The sequence below is a fragment of the Nasonia vitripennis genome (assembly GCF_009193385.2).
Source record: "Nasonia vitripennis strain AsymCx chromosome PSR unlocalized genomic scaffold, Nvit_psr_1.1 chrPSR_random0004, whole genome shotgun sequence".
NCBI classification, from domain to species: Eukaryota; Metazoa; Arthropoda; class Insecta; order Hymenoptera; family Pteromalidae; genus Nasonia; species Nasonia vitripennis.
The window spans coordinates 47,012-67,812 of record NW_022279663.1 but is presented as its reverse complement, the minus strand read 5'-3'; the positions used below and the strand labels follow the sequence as shown (position 1 = coordinate 67,812).

Here is a 20,801-nt window from a genome sequence, read left to right as displayed (position 1 = left end):
GACGCGGTGGCTCCCGCCGCTGCTGTACCTGACCCGCTTCTCTCTCCTCCCCACCATACTCGCGCGTGCGTCCGCCGCCGTCTACCTGTCGTATACCTGCTGTTTGGCTTTTATTGCCCTTGCGTCAGCTCTGATCCTTTCTGCGCTGTAAAGAGAGACATTGTTCCACGTATATAATTTATATGGTGGCCCAGAAAAGGGCCGATTGTTTTTTGAAATATGTATTATCGCAATTATCGTTTTAGCTTGCTGTAGCCGTCTTTTTCGAGGTACGAAAAGGTGTTTGAGGAAAATGATTTTTGATTCTGTGACGAGGAGGAGGAGGAGGAGGAGGATTTTTTTGAGAGATTATTATATCCACTTTTCTCTGGATACGAGAAAGTGTTGGTTGAGAACGACGATTGATTATTCTGCTTTCTTGGCTCCTTTCTTCTCACGAGAGGCTGTCTCTCCTCCCACGTGGAACCTTTTTTCTGCTGCTCTTTGCTTTCTTCCTGCCCCATGGTCGAGAGTTGTTGCTTTGCCGGTCGCCTGACGAATGATTCGCATCGAAATAAACGCGTGTATATATAACTACTCTACTACACGGTGCCGCAAAGCCTACTCTAAATTTTGGCTTTGGGGATCGTTGATGGGAGTACGGGGTTTTTGTACACGTAAAAAAGAGAAATTATGGCACACTATTTTTATTTACGAAAAAACGCGTACGTGTCGAATGAGAAAATGTTTACAATAAAAAATAAACGAACGCACACACACACACACACACACATTAAATCACAAGCAAGCGATGCACCTACACTTGCGAGTGGCGCGTTGTTGGCGCAGTTGACGCGTGGGCCCTCCTCGCAGTAAACCTGGCACCAACTCTTTCGGCGGAGTAGGCATCCGATGAAAGTCTAAAGGTACGCTTCTGCGGATGCGGGGTGCTGTCGGTGGCGTACCTTGGATGTTGCTGTCGGCGCCGTCGTTTTCGTCGTCTGCTGGTGGAGGCGAAGGCGATCTCGGCGAATCCATATCCAGGATGCAGGGGCACCTCCAACACTGCTGCCACACGTCGTGCTCCGAAGTCATTTTGATGCACACTCTGCACCTCACGTTGATCGGCACAAACTGTACAGCCAGAGAAGCTTTTAGCTCGGCTTCTTGCTGTTTCTGCTGCAACAGCGCTGACATGTCCAGCATTCTCTGCTGATAGCGCTCGAGCTGGCCGTTCAGCTTCTCCATTGCACGTTTTTTAGCTTCGATACTTGCGAGAAGCGCATCGCGTTGGACTACTAATTTTTTCAATTCTGCCATGATGGTGGCCACGTGTGTGCTCTCTGTAGGAACTCAGAGCGAACTGATCGGTGCGAGCCGTGTCACAAGCGTAAACCGTTGGCAAAGCAGAGGGATATCCCACCTCTTCAACTTTTTCGTTGTCTTAAGAATGCGAGACCGTTGCTGTAACGCTACACTAGGACTAGCTGATTATTTGTATACAATTGAGATCCAGCGCGGGCTTATCAGAAGCAGCTCCAGGAAGTATCGTGTGACCATGAACTCGGGCTTTGTTTTCGCCAATGTATTAGTTTTCAAAACATAGAGAACGATTCATCGGTTCTCCGCTATACACTTGAGAGTAAGTGTAAACTGTTTGTATAAAGATTGCAGGTATGCCGCAGAGTCATAAAAATCTGTTCGCTCCGTGTTACCGGATCTAGCGCTGGCAACGATCCGTTCTCTGAGACGTTCGCTATATGCCTTATGACTGCTACGTACCTAAAGCGTAAACACCGACTACGGTATCGGATTCATTTCTTCCGATCAGTGCTTGCGTAGCCCTGATTTCTCAGCTATGACTGTAATATGAGCTACACTTTGTTTTAAAACAAAATCCCCCTCTTTCACGATTTCTCTGCTTTGCGATACTTCTTATTCGTTGAAATCACTCCTAAAAAGGGCGTGATATTTTCCAATCAACCCTGAGCCGTCTACAAAACTCCTCTGTAAGCCAGCTTAACTATCAGTCTCTCTCTAAATGCGTGTCATTGAGAGAGGCAGCTTACCACGTGTCGCAGAAATGTCTAGTGCTACGTACGAAGTTCGCGATGCGATCCTGCGCGTAGCCAACGCGCTCAAGGGTCGTCACTTATCTGTGCAGAGGAAGTGTACTCGTGAGTGGTATGTACGCGTTCACCGCATGTCCGAGGAGAGGCTGCGCCGCGAGCTGCGCTGCTTGCTTACACATTGCGCGTACCGTTGGATCGCAGCGTTTTATCAAAAATACTTTCGACATTCGAGTAACGTGATAAAAATCGTCGGCAGTTTCTTGGTGGAGCGCGGTGCACGCGATGTGTACTGCCTGCGGCATATAATTGAGGAACATGGTAAGTGTTTACACTGCGCCCTACAATTAGTTTAAAATAAAATTAATAATAATACTTATTTCTTTCTTCATAGCCCGAATTACCCTGCAGGAGGACGCTGAGGAGAGCGACAGCGACGCAACACTGTTTGTTGTATCGTCACCTCCTTCTCCACAGCGAGCCACTTCGTCCGAAGATGAGGAGGAGGAAGAGGAGGAGGATGAAGAGGAGGAGGAGGAGGAGGAGCAGGAGGTGCAGCAGCAGGAGCGAGATGAGATACAAGCTCCTGTGGAGGAGCTCATGGAGGCTGGCGATGAAAGCGAGGTCGAGGATAGCGATCACGGTGATGATCGGCCCGGCGTCTACGAGCAGGCTGTCTACAGAGCAGGCGCTCCAGCACCGTTGAGAGCTAGCGAGCCAACGATGGAAGCTGCGATGGTTCTGCTCTCGTTCCGCTACGAGCCTGCTCCCGAGTTTGGTCCTACGAGGGCCGAGGTTTTCGAGAACTTTGCGACTCGGGAAGAGACAGCTGACGAAGTTGCGGCGATTAATCCCTATCTTCGCTTCGATCAGCACAGCTCGTTCGACCGTCGCATCAACGAAAGTAAGTTACATTTTATTTAATAACTTTAATTTTCTTAAAAAATTATTATTAATAACAATAATAATTTTTTAAGTTATCAGACGCCGGATGAATCAAGGCATGGAGCCCTATACGGAGGCAGTTCCGAAAAATGACGCGGCTTTGATTTTTCAAACTTCTGCGCTGCGAATCGTGAATAACGCTCGTGCTCAGGAAATACGTTGGCTAAACAACATACTTGAAAATTCACAAGACGTATTATTTTCTATGACTGCCTTCGAGATGGCTGACTTATTCAGCGACGTCATTCGAAGCTACCAGAGTCGTGCAGAAGAATGAAGGCTTTGTTCTTTACAGTCGACGACGATAACATCAGCAGCAGCAGTGAGGAAGAGGGTCCATCATCGCCGGCAGTATCATCGGACTCTTCAACAGTGATGCTGAGTCCAACATTATCGATGCTGCAGGAGGTTGGGTTCTACGATGCGGGTCACCCGATCTTCGAGGAGAGCACGGCTAGCGGCATATCGCAGGTAGGCGGTGGCGGCGGCGGCGGCGGCGGCGGCGACGATGGCGATACCTCAAGCGAAGAGGCACCGTCGCCGAATAATACTATAATAAGCGGTGGTTCTGCAGCAGCAGCAGCTTCTGATTCGGATCAGGAGGAAGCTCGTGACGATGTGCGTTTTCGTCGCTTCGCAATAATCGTGAATACGGTGCATCGCGTACGGAAATTCCGTACAGACGCTCACCGTCTGACGCTACGGATTAAAACACCGCCGCGTGGGACCAACATGCTCAGCTGGGTTGAGTTAGCGATACGCGATATTTACGAGTATTTGCTAACTCTAATCAGAAGCGGGAGCGATCGCGTAGGTGTTTCAATTTCGAGCGAATATTTCGCCAACGGGTCGGCCGGGCTTTCGTATCGTCTCGCGAGCGCGCTGACTGGCGACGATTTATGGTCTGTGGTGTCTGGACTCGTCCAGAGTAACGCAAATTTTCGAGTCGACGAGTCATTTACCATTTGTTTGACCGTCGTAGAGATGCCTGTAGGTGCAGGTGGCTCTCGACGGAAAAACTTGACCGTCGACAGCGTTTCTCAACGCTCTATCATCCAGATCAGCAATCGCGACAATCTCTGTCTGCCGAGAGCGCTCGTCGTAGGCGAGGCGAAAATCGCGCTCCAGGCGAACGATACCCCGGTGATGCGAGCCGAGTGGAACGTCATCCGCGACAGTCGTAGGCAGCTACAACATGAACGAGCTGTAAAATTGTGCCAGGATGCCGGTGTTCTTGTACCTCGCGAAGGTTGCGGTGTACGAGAGCTTCGTCAATTCCAGCATTATTTTACCGCTCGTGGTACAGCTTTCATTGCTTACGAGAGAGACACGCTGGGCAGCGGTGAAGCACCATTTTTTGACGGACGTAGCGATACCTGCACAACCATAATATTTTTGCTCTACTCCGAGCTTCATTACGACGTGATCGTCAATATTTTTGGAGCTGCGAGGGCAAAATTTTTCTGTACTTTTTGCAATCGCGGCTACAGTAATATCGAGGATCACAAGTGTAGGCAGCTGTGTTCGCGCTGTTTCGTCTCGCCACCCTGTAGCGAGAACGAAGCTTTGCAAAAATGCGCATCGTGTAATCGCAATTTTTTCGGCGATGTATGTTTTCGCAACCATTTGGCTGAGGGATCGTACAAAACGAAGAACAAGCGGTTGTGCGATGTGCTGCAGATTTGCGGTACCTGCTGCAAAAGCGTGAACCGGCAGCGCGGTAAGCACGAGTGCGGCAAAAATTGGTGTCGACATTGCAAGTCGACACACGGTTATAATCAGCAGTGTTTTATACAGCCGATAAAAAATGATGCTTCAGCGAAAAAGTATCTTTATGTTTTCTACGATCTGGAAACGATGCAAGAAGCATCGTATCGAGGCGATGAAAGCATAAAGATGCACGTCCCGAATGTCTGCGTTGCACAGCAAGTCTGCACGGATTGCATAAGTTCTACTGACGACATTTCAGTAGCAGAATGGTGTCCCTCATGCGGTGTGCGCGAACATATATTTACCGAAGATCCCGTTGGTCAGCTGCTAGAGCTTGTAGTACGCGACAAAACGGACTTTGAAAATATAATATGCATCGCGCACAACGCACGAGGGTACGATGCACAATTCGTTTTACGGCGGCTTGTCGAACGTAAAATAAATTGCGCGCCAAGCATCATACTGAATGGTCAGAAAATACTGTGCATCCGGTATGGTCGCACAAAGTTCATCGATAGTCTCAGCTATTTTCAAATGAAGTTGGCCGCCTTGCCTGCTACATTCGGTTTAGGTGAGACTACGAAAAAAGGCTGTTTTCCACACCTTTTCAACACGTCGGCTAACGCTGAATATCGTGGCGCCATACCAGATGCGCACTATTATTCGCCCGACACTATGTCGACGAGCGAGCGCGAGCAGTTCTTGCGGTGGCACAGTGAGATGCGTGCAGCGAACGCAGTGTTTGATTTCCGCAAGGAAATCGTCGACTACTGTCGCATGGATGTGTCGATTCTGCGTCGCGCGTGTGTGGCTTTCAGAAAAATTTTTCTCGAGGTCGGAGACACGGACCCGTTTGTAGTGGCTACTACAATCGCGTCCGCGTGCTCTCATCTCTATAGAAAAAAATTCTTAAAGCCAGAGAGTATCGGAATAGTCCCCAGGGGCGGGTATAGCCGCGCCGACAAGCACTCGCAAAAAGCCGTCGAGTGGCTGCTACAGTGCGAGCGAGAGATCGGTCGCGAAATCGTGCATGCAGGCAGAGCGCGCGAATATCGGCTTCGCGAGGGATTTTTGGTCGATGGATTCTTACCATCTGCCAATCCAGCCGAAAAACCCATTGTTTTTGAATTTCAGGGCTGCTATACGCATGGCTGCCCTGAGTGTTTCAAAAACATTCGCAACAAGTCGAATGCCTGGGGTCGTACTTTCGACGCGTTGCTCGAGAGTACACGCGCTAAAATCGCGCAGATCCAACAGCTCGGTTACGAGACGCGCGAAATTTGGGAATGCGAGTTTGACAGAGTCAAGCGTGAAAACCCCGAAATCGCCAAGTACGTGTCGGAGCATCCGCTCATCAGCAAAATAACGCTTAATCCTCGTGACGCGTTCTTCGGCGGACGGACCGAAAATTTCGTCGCAGTTTACGATGCTAAGCCAGGCGAGCGTATTCTGTATACAGATATATGCTCGCTGTATCCTTACATTTGTAAACGAGGCAGATTTCCGCTCGGTCATCCGAAGGTTTACGTCGGCGAGGAGTCTGATGAGCTGACGGGTGGCAATCTCAACAATTTTTCGGCCATAGATGGGCTGGTAAAATGTAAGGTTTTACCGCCGAGAAAATTGTATCAGCCTCTTTTGCCGCTAAGAATGCACGGCAAACTTCTCTTCGCACTGTGTCGTACATGCTGCGAAGAGATGCGGCAGAGCGATTGTTGTCACCCGGATGCGAGCCAGCGCGAGTTCAGCGGAACCTGGGTGGCGGATGAGCTGCGAAAAGCCATCGAACTCGGCTACACTATAACTGAAATATTTGTCATATGGCAGTATAGTATGACCGAGTTCGATCCGCTCACAGGTGAAGGTGGACTTTTCGCCGGCTACATCGACACTTTCTTGCAATTAAAGCAGGAAGCATCGGGATTTCCAGCTTGGTGCGTCGACGCTGAATCGAGAGCGCGTTACATTCGCGAGTATCGCGAGAATGAGGGGATTTCGCTCGAGCTGGAAAAAGTCGCGAAAAACCCTGGCCTGCGCACTGTTGCGAAGCTCTGTCTGAACTCTTTCTGGGGCAAGTTCGGACAGCGCGATAATTTAAAACAGACGGTGATCGTGAAGGAGCGCGAAGAGCTCCTTAAACTTCTAACGGCCGAAGATAAGGAGGTCTTGAGTCTCCTACTGGTCAACGAGGAAGTGATGTACGCGAGCTGGCAGTACATCGACGATGCTGTGGAGTCTACTCCATATACGAACGTAGTCATAGCAGCCTACACGACAACTCTGGCCCGCTTGAAACTATATTCGTATTTGGAGAAGCTCGGCAAGCGAATGCTGTACTGCGACACTGATTCGTGCATATTTGTGTGCAACGATCAAAACGCACAAGAATACAGGCCCCCGTTAGGCTCGTTGCTCGGCGATATGACCGACGAGCTCGACGAAGGCACGTTTATCACGAGCTTCCTCTCAGGCGGTCCGAAATTTTATGGCTTCAGAACCGTGAATTCGAGAACTGGCGAGGTATCCGAAAAATGTAAAGTCAAGGGTATATCGCTAAATTTCTCGAATTCTTTGAGAATAAATTATCCTGGCATTAAGAGTATGATTGAAAATTATTTTGAGTCTGATGAAGAGAACGAATGCATTAATCTTAAGTTTAATTCTATTAAAAGACTGCCAGACCACACTGTTGTCACGCGAGAAGAGGTCAAATCGTGTAGCATAGTTCTAAAAAAGCGTAGGTATGTTACTCCCGGGTTATCGCTCCCGTACGGTTACAAAAGTTAAGTATAGTATGTAAATAAAAAAAGTAAATTTAAAAATTTCGTTTTTGTACTAGTTTTTAAGTAATAAATATTGTTCTGCGTTATGTTTAATATATTTATTATATGTTTTATATAATAAAAAAACAAAAAAAAAATCTTAAAATGTTTCTTGTAATTATAACATCCCTCTCTCTCTCTCTTTCTCTCTCTCTCTCTCTCTCTCCTTTATCCACTCATCATCGCACGCTTACAGACGAGCCGTACATGCACGCGTAAAGACGGCTCGTCCGCGGATGCGGCCGCTAATATACGCGTATAAGCGGCCAGCGCGTGAGTATACGCGGATACGCGGCCCGCGTGAGTATACGCGTATAAGCGGCCCGCGCGTGAGTATACGCGTATACGAGGCCCGCGAGAATACACGCGTATACGCGGCCCGTGCGCCCGCCCGCGCCCGCCGCCGCCGCCGCCCGGGGATCGAGAAATAATATTAATAAAAAGCGCTTTACGGAAAGAGAGCGCTTTAGTCTATAAGATGGATACGCGTTGGAAGCATCCTTTTACGGCGTGCATAGCAGGACCGACAGGAGCTGGAAAAAGCTGGTTTCTGAAAAAATTTCTCGAGCATCTGCCGGAGATGTGCGATGCTCGCTTCGACAGGGTTCTGCTCTACTATACCGAGTGGCAAGAGACGTACCGCAGTGAATTCAAAGTTGGCGGGAGTGCTGCTGTACCTATCGAGTTTCGAGAGGGACTTCCGCAGCGAAGCGATTACTCCGTGGATAGGGGAAAGAAAAAATTACTGATTCCCGACGACTTGATGCGAGAATCATCGAACGATATAGTTCTGGATTTGTTCTCGCGTTCGTCTCATCATTTGAATTTGTCGGTCTTTCTGGTGACGCAGAATATTTTTCACCAGGGAAAGTCTCAGCGCGACATAAGTTTAAATTCAAAGTATCTTGTTATATTTAAAAATCCTCGCGACAGAGCTCAGATTCGGCATCTCGCGCGACAAATTTATCCGGAAGATCCGAGGTTTCTGCAGGAGGCTTACATAGACGCTACGCGCGGGCCTCACTCGTATCTTTTTCTCGATCTAACTCAAGCGGCCGTGGACGAGTATAGGGTTCGCACGTGTATATTCCCAAGCGACGATATTCAGTACGCCTATGTGCCGAAATTCGGTAAAAAGTGAAAATACAAAATAGGCGTGCAGAGCTCTCGGCATAGACAGTAGGCGAGAAGCTATGGCGCCAACAACATCGATGAAGAAGAAACAGGCTGGCTGTTGTATACCCGTCGTGGCTACGCTCGACACCAAGCATTTCAACAGAAAACGAGTAGCTGTACTGAACGCTCTTTGTCACACGGACGGACAACAACGCACGGCTCTTTTACGCACAGCCGACAAGAGACTCGTACGTTGCATATGCGAGTGCGCTTTGAATATCTTGCAAGGTGTGATCAAAATCAAAGACTCGCATAAACGACGACTCAAAAAGCACAAAAACGTGCTGAGAAAATTGACTATTTGCAATAATAAGAAATCTGTCAGCGATTGGCAGAAGAAGAAACGTGTTCTCGTACAGCACGGTGGTGATTTTTTGCCGCTTCTACTCGCACCTATTATCGGGGCTCTTGTCTCAAAGTTATTCAATTCAAAGTCAGCAGCAACGGAAGACTAAAATGGATCGTGCGAGAAAAATGATTATCGTGCCCGAAGATATGTTTTCGCGCATGCAAAACGTTCAGCCAGCAGCAGCAGCAGCAGCAGCACAACCGCCAAACGAGTCGTGTGAAAACTCTGTTCAAACGTGCGGCGACAATCTCTCGAGACTCGATTCCGAGATGCACACGATTCTACATTCGAATAAATTTACAGATGAGCGTGAAAAATGTCTAAACTATTTACAAGTACTGCGGCGATATCTGTTTTTCAAAGATTCCGAACGTCACGCTGAACACGATTACGAGCGCGACGTCGACGAAATAGAGGCCACCTCGGCACCAATGACTGAAGAAATTATACTCGACAGCGTGCCCAAGAGTTACGCTCAAAAAACGCGCCTTTTGCTGAAACACTGGAAAACCGTTGCCGGCGATCGTCTCAAGTGGGATAGCACTGGCAGAGTCAGTATAGACGGCCGGCCCATACAAGATTCCAACATTATAGAACTGATTAGCGACGTTGTCGCACGCAGGAAAAAAACACTGGATCAATCGGAAGTGCCCATCGGTCGTTTACCTTTCGCCAAATTCATCAAGACAGTCGACACACCGATAAAGCTGATTGGAAACCCGGAAATAGTGAAAATTGGTAAAAATTTGACAGAGCCGAATAATACAGCGAAACGACGACTGCCTAGTAAAGAGAGCATCGACGCGTTGATGAAAATACACAACGCTAGCAACAGCACCAGTGACGAGAAATCGAGCAAAGAACAAGTGGCTACGTCTCGCAAACTTTTAAGCATGGCATCGTACGAGCAGCAATACTACGATGTCTCGCACGAGGCTGGTTACGCGGGTGCGCGCAATCTCGTGCGTGTAAATCGAAAAGGCAAATTATTTAGCGCGGCTGACAAGCGGGAGAAAGAACGCATATACGAGTGGCTTAGTAATCAAGACGCCTATACTCTTCACAGACCCGTTAAGCGTAAATTTCCGCGATTAAGTTACAACGTGAGCAACATTGACGACGTATGGGAGTGCGATTTGCTTCAATTAACCACGATCAAAGAGCACAACGACGGATACTGTTACCTACTCGTAGTGGTGGATGTATTGAGTAAACACGCGTGGCTGGAGCCTCTACGCGATAAAACTACAGCCAACGTCACCGCAGCCTTCGGACGAATACTCGAACGCAGCAACGGTCGAGTCCCGCGACTCTTGCAATCCGACAAGGGTAAGGAGTTTGTAGGCTCGACGTTTCAGGAATTTTTGAAAAAACGTGACATCAAATTCCGTACAGTTCGAAACCCCGATATCAAAGCGGCTGTAGTGGAAAGACTAAACCGTACTATACGCGAACGAATGTGGCGATACTTTTCACGCAATAACACGCAACGTTACATCGACGTGGTGCAGAAAATCATCGAGGCTTACAATCATACGCAACACAGCGGTACAAAGATGCGACCCTGTGACGTGAGCATCTACAATGCTGCAAAAGCGCGCGAAAATTTAGCGAAAAGAGCTCGTCTGCAATCGACTTACAAGAATCGCGAAAAGATGGCGTCAGGCGTAATCAATAAATACAAGCCCGGATCTTACGTACGCATTAGTCGCACAAAAAATACTTTCGAGAAGGGATACGAAAAAAATTTTAGCGAGGAAGTTTTCAAGATTAAACGCATATCCAACAGACAGCAGTTACCAACGTTTATCCTGGAAGATTTGAACGGTGAGGAGATTGACGGGTTTTTCTATCTCGAGGAGCTCGCTCACGTTGGCACGAAACGCATGTCGGACGCTGCTGAGCAATTCAAAATAGAGCGCGTAATTCGTACAAAGGGTCGCGGCTCGAAGAAGCAGCTACTCGTCAAGTGGGCTGGCTATCCGGACAAATTCAACTCGTGGATCAAAGCCTCTGAAGTACAAAAAATTTAAAAATGGACCAGAACGATTTTTACCTAGTTCTCCCTAGCAACAGCAGTATGACGTACTACAACGAAAACGCCACCAGCTGCTTTACAACGCAGCTCTCGCGCGAGCTCAGACTCAGCGGGAATTGGTCCGTTGCGCTCGTCGAAATTCATGTGCCGAGCACTGTCGTGCACATTCAAGAATCGGACGCCTTTTACACGTTTAAACAGTCGGAAAAGGCAAAGCAGGAAACGCATTTTTTTCCGCACGGTATTTACGACAAGATCGAGCAACTAACCAACGAAATAAATAAATCAGCCGCCTTTCACGATCATCTGCGTCTCGAAGTTGCACCCTTTCAAAAGGGCTACTACATGCTACAGCGCAAGTGTGCCTGCGATGATCAGCATCAGATAACGTTTAACGAAAAAATTTGCCGTATTTTCGGTTTCGAAGATTCCGAGACTCGGCGAAAAAACGGCACCTTTGTCACATCGTCAATGGGCAGTGTAGTCGCGCTAGGAAACAGACCAGCATCGCTTTCCCGAGCTATACCCGATCAGCTCTACGTGTACACGGATGTATGCGAGCCACACACTGTCGGCGACACTCAAGCTGCTCTACTGCGTATAGTTTCCGTGGACAGTGCAAAGTACAAATTTGGCAGTAATATCGTGAGACATTTTGCACCTGCTCATTATATTCCGCTTTTACATCACAGTTTTCGCTCGATCGTCATAGATATAAGGGATCAGCACGGAGTGCGAATACCATTCGAATATGGAACGCTGACGGTTACGCTTCACTTTAAACGTAATCGCTAGAGAGAGAGAGAGAGAGAGAGAGAGAGAGAGAGAGAGAGAGCAACGCTATGTCACGATGAGTCACTACATACGCTACTACGACGAGCAAGTAGGCGGTGGAGGAGTGAGACACGTCTATTCCGGTTCAACGTATCAGCGCGGACGAGGTGTAGGTGCATGGCTCGGAGGTTTATTTCGCAAAATTCTTCCGTACATCGCTTCCGGTGCCAGAGCTGTGGGCAAAGAGGCTGTGCGCACAGGCATCAACGTGTTGGACGACGTTGCAAACAACGGCTCGAATTTCAAGGAGGCGTTCAAATATCGTACTAAAGAGTCTGGACAAAAATTGAAGAGAAAAGCCGGTGAAAAGATAGCAGAAATGATGAAAGGTTCTGGTTATAAATCACGCGCAATGCATCGAAGGCGTCAGTTGAGAAAGACGCGTACATCGAGTACAATCGGCTCTAGCAAAAAACGCAAACAACATACGTCAGGACGGAAGAAGAGAGTCACGCGAAAAACGAAGAAGAGGCCTAAAAAGAGAAGTACTCAGCAGCAGAGTTTGAGAAGTGTTACGGATATTTTTGGTCCTAGGCGTATTTAGTTTGGGGTAAAAATGGCATTTTTACATTCTCACTCGACGGAATGCATGTCCAGCGAGCTGGATCTTTTCACGCTACCAGCCACTCAAACGTCAATTGAAAGCAGCAGCTTTATGCATTATAAGCCTGTGTCGTCTCTTAGCGACGATGTCGACGCACCATTGGAATTCGTCGTGCCGGCAGGTAGCGAACATTACTTTGATCTGGCTCACACCATGCTTCATGTTCAAGCTAAAATCGTACCCGCTGACGAGGCTACGGCAACGACCGAAGACCTTAAAGTCGGACCGATCAACAATTTCATGCATTCAATGTTCAATCAGATTGACGTTTTTTTCAATCAGAAAATTGTTTCGCCGCCTAATAACGCCTATCCTTACAGAGCGTACATCGAGACGCTTCTCAACTACGCTCCGGCTGCTAAAGACTCACATCTTACAGCGAGTCTGTGGTACGACGACACGAGCGGTGGTTTCGATTCACCAGCTAATGCGGTGAGCACTGCCACAGCACCTATTATCGTGAACAAAGGGCTGGAAAATCGCAAATATTTTACACAGAATCGACGATACTTTGACATGATTGGACATTTGCATCACGACCTCTTTAATCAGGATAAAATAAATAAAATGCTGATTAATGGCGTAGAAATGCGCGTACGTCTAGTGAGGAGTAAGGATGCTTTTTGTCTGATGGACGCGACAGCCGATGGAAAATTCAAACTCAGCATCAAAGAAGCTACACTCATAGTTCGCAGAGTAAAAATCAGTCCTGGAGTTTTACTGGCTCATGCGCAAGCGTTATCGAAAACCACGGCTAAATATCCCATAACGAGAGTCGAAGTTAAGTCGTTTACTCTTCACTCGGGAATATTGGGCGATTCGATCGACAACGTTATACACGGTCAGCTGCCGAAGAGAATAATCTGGGGTTTTGTGGAGAACAAAGCATTCAACGGAAACCGCGCGTTAAACCCTTTTAATTTTCAACACTTCTCTATAAATTATATTTCTCTCTACGTCGACGGTGTACAAATTCCAAGCAAACCTTTGCAGCCACGTTTCACGGGTCTCGACAAACTCTACATTGACGCTTTTCAAACTCTTTACACGGGCACAGGCGTGCATTTTCTCAACGAAGGTTTTGGCATCAATCGCTACAACTATTACAAAGGCAATTTTTTGACGGCCTTCGATCTCACTCCTGATTTATCGGCACACTGTGCCACACATTGGAATCTCGTGCGCTCGGGTAGCATACGCATAGAGGTGAGATTTGAGACGGCTCTCCTCACTGCTATCAACTGTATCGTTTACGCAGAGTACGACAACGTTCTGGAAATCGACTCTAACCGCCAAATCATAACGGATTTTAGCGCTTGATGCGCACGCACACTCGATCGCAGCGCCTCAAACAAAAAATTTTTTTTTCGATTCGCGCTTCATAAGGCGAGCGCGCTGACGATATGCAGTTAGTATCCCTCTCGAAACAGCCAGCAGCACCTAACGTACTCGAGCAGCAACAGCATCATGACGGACTACGTGATCGATATTCAAGGCCTTCGGGACATAAATAAAAAATTTATTCCCAAAGAAGTCGGAGTTTTATCGCTCCAGAGCCGCATAGTTGGTCATTGGATCATTCGCGCGCCGTGCAGATTTACCGAATTACCCGTGGACATGCAGCAGACGAATAATTACTGCACTCTCGATGTACACGGTTTAGAGTGGCACGACGGAGATATCTCCTTCAAGAGTTTGCGTCGTAATCTGTGCAACTTGGTGAAAGACGCGCGCCGTATATACGTGCGTGGCCAGGCAAAAGCCAAGTTTTTGGAAAAAGTAGTGGCTCGAAGAATCATAAATTTAGAAGATTTTAGTGCGCCTTCGTTTGACGAACTCTCTGTGCAATTCCCTAACGTCTTGCTGTGCACCAGCCACGGTATCAAGAAATTCGAGAAGAAGAAAAATTTTTGCGTGCTGCGTCGAGCCTATCAAATCAGAAGGTGGATACACTCAATCGTTGCCAGTCCTCATCGAAGCGACCCGTACGACATAAATAGCCAAGTAATGTACCAAGCTATATTAGATTACGATCGGCTGCAGATGGAGAGATATCACTATCCCGAAAGATTTCGTGCTAGCGACGTTGTGGACGAAATTAAAAAAGAAGCTGAGGAAAAAAAAGACGGTGCGGAAGAAGAAGAGTACGTAGATGCACCATCAACATGAATACGCGTCAAATAATCACAGCTATTAGAGGATTAAAAGCCGATTCAATAGGAGTTTACGCTGCTAATCACGTTCCGAAATTGCTATCCACACCGACAGCTATTGTAACGAATCTAGACACGTCCGATCAGCCAGGATCACACTGGGTTGCCATCTTTATAGATAAAAATGGATACGGAATTTACTTTGACAGCTACGGAGTTGCACCCGTATCAAAGCATCATCTTGATCGACTCGGAAAAAACTGCACGCGATTCGACTGGAATAAAAAACAAGTGCAGAGCGTCGACTCTAAAGTATGTGGCGAACACTGCATTATGTTTCTGTATCATATGTGTAGCGGCGTTTCTCTGCGAAAATATCTACGTTTTTTTTCATCAGATTTTGTCAAGAATGACGCATTAGCCGTTAAGTTTTATCGAAGGCTCATGAGAAGAATGCAAAATAAAACAATGCGTCATCGAGTCAACGCATTCCCACGTACGAGTTCTACAGGACGGGGTTACTGTAATCAGATCTGCACAGCCAAGACCGGATGCTTGTTATCTGAGTAGTTTATACAATCGTACTAGCTGTGACGTTTGCGTTAAACAAAACAACTTTTAACGATATCAAACTTGTCTCGTGTTTCACTATGGAATGTAAATACTGTAACGGTCGTTTCTAGAAAGATCTGCGACTCGTTGACGCTCGCTCTTTGTCATACCATTCTTTATAAAGGTGCCGTGGCTCAGTCGCCAGCCACCAGTCGTAAGAACACTCTCGTCAAGTAGACCTCGTGTGTAAAAAAAATCTTTGCAATGGATTCAGCAGCAGCAGCAAACTCAGCAGCAACAAGTGCCGAGTCTTGGAAAAATAAGCCGATCACCTGCAACTTGCTGTACTCGACGACGTACGCGCTCAACAAATCAAACTGCAAGCGTGCAACCATAGGCCTCGAGTATTACAGCGGTTACTACAGAGCAGTGTTAAAAATTTGTGCCAATGGATCGCCAGCCAAGTATGTGACACTCGACTCACACAGCTGGGAAGTGATCAAAGATCAGATGGAGGCTTTGGATGCCTATCTGAATCACTCCGTCACGTTCTACCAGGATTTTGGAAATCCTAGCAAGATCCTCCTTCCAAATCACGATGTCACATTCACAAATAGCTTCGGAGCAAGAGCGATCGGAATCGACGAGAGGCCAACACCAACATCAGCACCTACAGCAGAAATGACAACCCACAACGCTCAGCAGTTCATCAACAGTGTCGGCGGCCATGACGAGGAAACACAACAGCATCCACCTGCACAGCCTGCGTGCAAGAAGCAGAAAAAGTACGAGAGTCCGCCTAGTGTAATTATGCATCAACAAACGTTCGCTGGTTTAAGACAGGTAAAAGAGTGCATCGATTTGCGTTTTAAACAGCTCGAGGAGCTTTCGGGATTAGTTAATCGCGGCGTGGACTCAATTTTAGATTATATAAAAGACGCTTTGAAAAGAGAAGAGGCTGAACTATGTCGTGAAATTCTGAAAAATGTAAAGTCGTTCAAACAATATTACGCCCTTCATAAATATAAAATCGACGAAATTGTTAAGACAAACTTGAATTTCGCCACTGTAAGCGTCGACGTTTTAGATGTAGTTTTAACGGAAATCTATGCGTTTGGCTTAGCCAGAATCGCAAAAGATGTGTACGACGTTATGTTTCCGATATAACGTTTTTTTTATTCATCTCCTATCGTTAGTTTCTAAGCTGTAAATATTCTTTATTGTTCTACGCGCACACACACACACACACACACACACATACACACACGAGCGCATAAATATATCATGTATTCAATTTTTGCTGTTTTATTAAATAAATATAAGCTTGTATCAAACAAATTTTCTCTATTTTAATGTGTACAAATCCCATCAATAAACCCCAAAGCTGAAATTTAGAGTAGGCTTTGCGGCACCGTGTAGTAGGAAATCATACAGGTTACATATTATTACAGCGCAGAAAGGATCAGAGCTGACGCAAGGGCAATAAAAGCCAAACACCAGGTATACGACAGGTAGACGGCGGCGGACGCATGCGCGAGTATGGTGGGGAGGAGAGAGAAGCGGGTCAGGTACAGCAGCGGCGGGAGCCACCGCGTCAGAGGGGATACTATAGTGTAAAAGGAGAGGGGATGGGCTTGTATAGCGAGAGTCGAACACGCGCGTTCTCTCGAGCTCGGGGCCGGTATGGTGTAGACAGCGAAAGAGAGAGAGAGAGACGTCGCGTCAGAGCTCACGGGCTACTATAGTGTAAAAGGAGAGGGGACGGGCTGGCATAGCGAGAGTCGCGCACGTGCGTTCTCGAGCTCGGGGCCGGTATGGAGTAGATAACGAAAGAGGGAGAGAGACGCGCTCGGGTCTGCTTGGGTAAAAGGTTGGTATCGTATGCGTGATATAGCTTTTGTTTAAAAATTATTTATAATTATTTATAAATAAACAAAAGTTACCCATCGATGACAGACTGTTTATGACAGAGTAGCGGTCGTAAATCATGTTAACCTTATGGCATCGTATGCGTGATATAGCTTTTGTTAACTAATTATTTATAATTATTTATAAATAAACAAAGTAGTTCACCCATCGATGACGCACTCATACAGTAGCGGTCGTAAATCATGTTTATTGACCTTATCAGCTACTGTTTATATAAACATGGTGTTTGTTTACATAAACAACTGGCGCCAGCCACGGGAGCGGTGACGTCAGTTAGGCCACGCCCCTGTCTCTCCATAGTGGCCCATATACTACTAATACTTCATTCATTGCGACGCTGTGTTTCCCAACACAGGTGCGCAACACCTAACGCCTCGCATGCGCTAGGATTTTTCTTGTTTCGTGGGATTCGACGCGATCGTCACGTTTGGGAGAACGCTAGGGAGAGGGGAAAATAATCACACAATGATTATCACTTTATTGCTCTTATATTTCGCCCAGCCCTTCCCTACAACGCGGTGGCAATGATGCCTCCCGCGCACAATGTAGCCACGCAATTATGTTGGCGCGCACACGCACGAGCCGCACTCGTGCAGCAGACGGCAGGCCTCAGGCCCAGGTCCAGTCTGTTGACGGTTGGCTCTCTCTCTCTCTCTCTCTTTTTCTCGTCTCACTCACTCTTCTCTCTCTCACTCTCGCGCACGCTGGCTCGACGCCGCGCGTGGATAACGTCGAGGTGTGCGCCCGCACCGCACACCACTCTCTCGTCTCACTCACTCTTCTCTCTCACTCTCGCGCACGCTGGCTCGACGCCTCGCGTGGATGACGTCGAGGTGTGCGCCCGCACCGCACACCACCCTCTCGTCTCACTCACTCTCTCTCTCACACACTCACGGCTTTCTCTCTCTCTCTCTCTCTCTCTCTCTCTCTCTCTCTCTCTCGCTTACTCGCTCTCTTCTCTCGGCTTCCGGTGGACGTCCGTCGCGTCGGTGCTCCCGTCGTCGCCTCCGGGACTCCTCCCGGACCTGATAGCAGCTGGCGGCTTCGGCTCTCCCACGCCGATGTTGCTGGCGGCTCTGGTCCTCCGGATGATGGTGGCGGACTGGCTGGCTTCCCTCCTCTCGTCTCGGTGGTCGCTGGCTCGTCCGGGCACCTGTAACACACGCGCACTCTCGAACACTCTTGGGAGACTCTCCCAATCTCCTCTAGTCGTCGACCTCGGGTCGACAAGCAGAGGAGAACGCACTAAACTCTCACAAACGTCGACGTGCTCCGTCGACAGTCGTGAGAGAACTCCCCCATTTTCCCGCTCGTTCTCGCGCTCGTTGGGCCCGCGCTTCTTGCTGGCTCCCGATTGGCTGCCAGTCCGCGCGGATAGCAAGCCGCGCATCGGCGCCCGCTGATTGGCTCGCGACATGCGAAAGACCTATCAGCGCGCGCGCCGACGAGGCTCGCTCTCGCGCCAACGATGCTCACTTTCGCGTCGACGATGACGGTTAGCTAGCCCGTTCCCCGAACTTGAGGACAGGCCGGCGCCGACAACAACACGTCGACTCGCTTGTTTCTTCCGCGCACTCAGGGCTTGGCCGCATCGAACGAGATTCCTCGTCTCGACGCGGCTGCGACGTTTGCAACGTCGCATCATAGACTATCAACTTTTGGGAAACTTGTATCTATCTAAAAGATCTGCAATATATACAAGAGCTGTTATAAACGGTTGCCTATATGCAGCTGAAAATAAGCGAAATAAACGTTGTAATAATAGTTACTGTCAATTAGTTGATGGAACTTTTAGAAAAATATTGTACTTTGTTATTGATGATGAGAGTAAGAAAGAATTAATTTTATGTTATCGGCTACGCAATGTAAATAAAATAAGTAATTCAATTTTTTCATTTGACTCCATATTAAGTGACATAACAGTAACAAAAGTTGAAGATATAAAAATAATTTGTTTTTTTATGTATCGGAAATGTAAATTATATTTCAGTAGTACCAAATGTGCATCATTACTAATGTTTCATACGTCAAAAGCAAATTTTGTAGTTTGTAAGAAACACTGTTTCTAGAAATAAAATATTTGTAACATTTAAAAATTTGTAAATAAAAATATTTTGATATTTTCTATATGAAGTTAGTCTTTAATATCCATTTTATATCTTTTTTGTAAAAATAAAATGTATCTAAAAAAACCTAGATGGGACTGATTCGTGATGTCAAATTTATGTAGAAACGACATAGTAATTATGTTAGAATCACGTTGGAACCATGTTGGAACCATGTAAGAATCATGTGGGAATCACATGGAACTTACGAAATGTCACTGTAACCTTCGAGCAAAAGTTAAGATGAAATTACATGCAGATTAAAGAATTCTTGTGGTTCTCACGTGGTTTCCTTGTAAATACCATGCAAATACCATATGGGATTCATGTGGGAACCATGTGGTACCTATGTGAAAACCACGTGGAAACAAGATAAGAACCATATAGCCTCTCGTTGGATTCTACAGCAAAATCCCACATAGGACCCATGTGATTCCCATAAGGAATTACATGATTCCTTATTGTTCCTATATTGTTCTCATATGAGTTCGATATGGTTCCCACATGGTTCCCACATGGGTCCCATGCGGGGATTTTTACCAGGGACGTCTTTAATGTATAAGCATTAAATTTTATAAAACAAGATGGACGACGCTGAAAACTAGAGCCGCAGTTGAAAAAGCAATAAATGCCGTTATCGGGGTAATATAATCAAAAGTTGTGACTTATGATTGGATATGTAATAAGGTTCTGAATTTTTGTACGAGATTGTCATCCACGTTAGTTCTCGTCTAGTATCTATTAGTTGATTTATTAATCTCTTTTTTGCGTTATCATCTAATCTAAGTATATTTGTTAATTTTTGTCATATCTTAGTCGTCTGATAATGTAACGGTTGCTCCCCCCCCCCCTTTTGGATTGTCCTGCTCAGGGAGCAGCGTCGTAGCCCCGTGGGATAAGCGTGTCCTGGGCCCGTATCCTCGAAGCTGTGTGTGGTCTGTCGTCTGTCCTGTCGATTTTTGTCTCGTCCATTTTGTCGCTGTCGCAAAATGGGTTGCTTTACAATGTGTACACAAAATATTCATTGGACCTAAATTTGTCGCTGACATTTTGGTAACCGTTATCAAGTCGGTCTTCATTATTAAGTACATGAGTATTAACTCTAGATTTATCGATAATAGCGTTACGTTCATTTTGTCGTCTATGTCTTTCGACTCTTTTTTCTTGTACATTGTTTTGATGTATTATTTCTTCTTCTGAACGAACGAACGATTCGCGGGCGAGGCATATTGTTGTATTATTCAATCAATAGTTAATAGTAAAAATATCAATAATATAGTTTTTTATTGTATGACAATAAATATATCTAACTTCTAAATCAATAATAAGAAAAGTAAGATTGTAGAAATTTTTTAATTGAAAAAACGTTTTAAGTTTTAGAAAAATTCAGTATTTGTTTTTATAATTATATATGTTAAATAATAATATATCAATTTTCAATAAAATAAAGTATAAGGTAATAAAAGTTTTTATAAGTTTAGTAGTTTGTAGTAGTTTGCAGTCAGGTAGCGTTTATTTTTCTTTTATAAGTTAAGT

The 20,801-nt window shown here is 46.5% G+C and overlaps 2 protein-coding genes across 2 annotated transcripts; both read left to right on the top strand.

The window, feature by feature from the left end:
* Positions 1-2,648: 2,648 nt before the first annotated feature.
* On the top strand, positions 2,649-7,549 carry LOC116417970. The gene is made up of 4 exons (XM_031933163.1): positions 2,649-2,952; positions 3,289-3,603; positions 3,976-7,444; positions 7,543-7,549. Exons 1-4 carry the CDS (start codon positions 2,649-2,651, stop codon positions 7,547-7,549), a joined length of 4,095 nt encoding a protein of 1,364 aa, XP_031789023.1.
* Positions 7,550-12,478: 4,929 nt separating this feature from the next.
* On the top strand, positions 12,479-13,846 carry LOC116417969 (uncharacterized protein F54H12.2-like). The gene has a single exon (XM_031933162.1). The coding sequence runs from the start codon at positions 12,479-12,481 to the stop codon at positions 13,844-13,846; it is 1,368 nt and encodes a 455-aa protein (XP_031789022.1).
* The last annotated feature ends 6,955 nt before the right edge of the window (positions 13,847-20,801 follow it).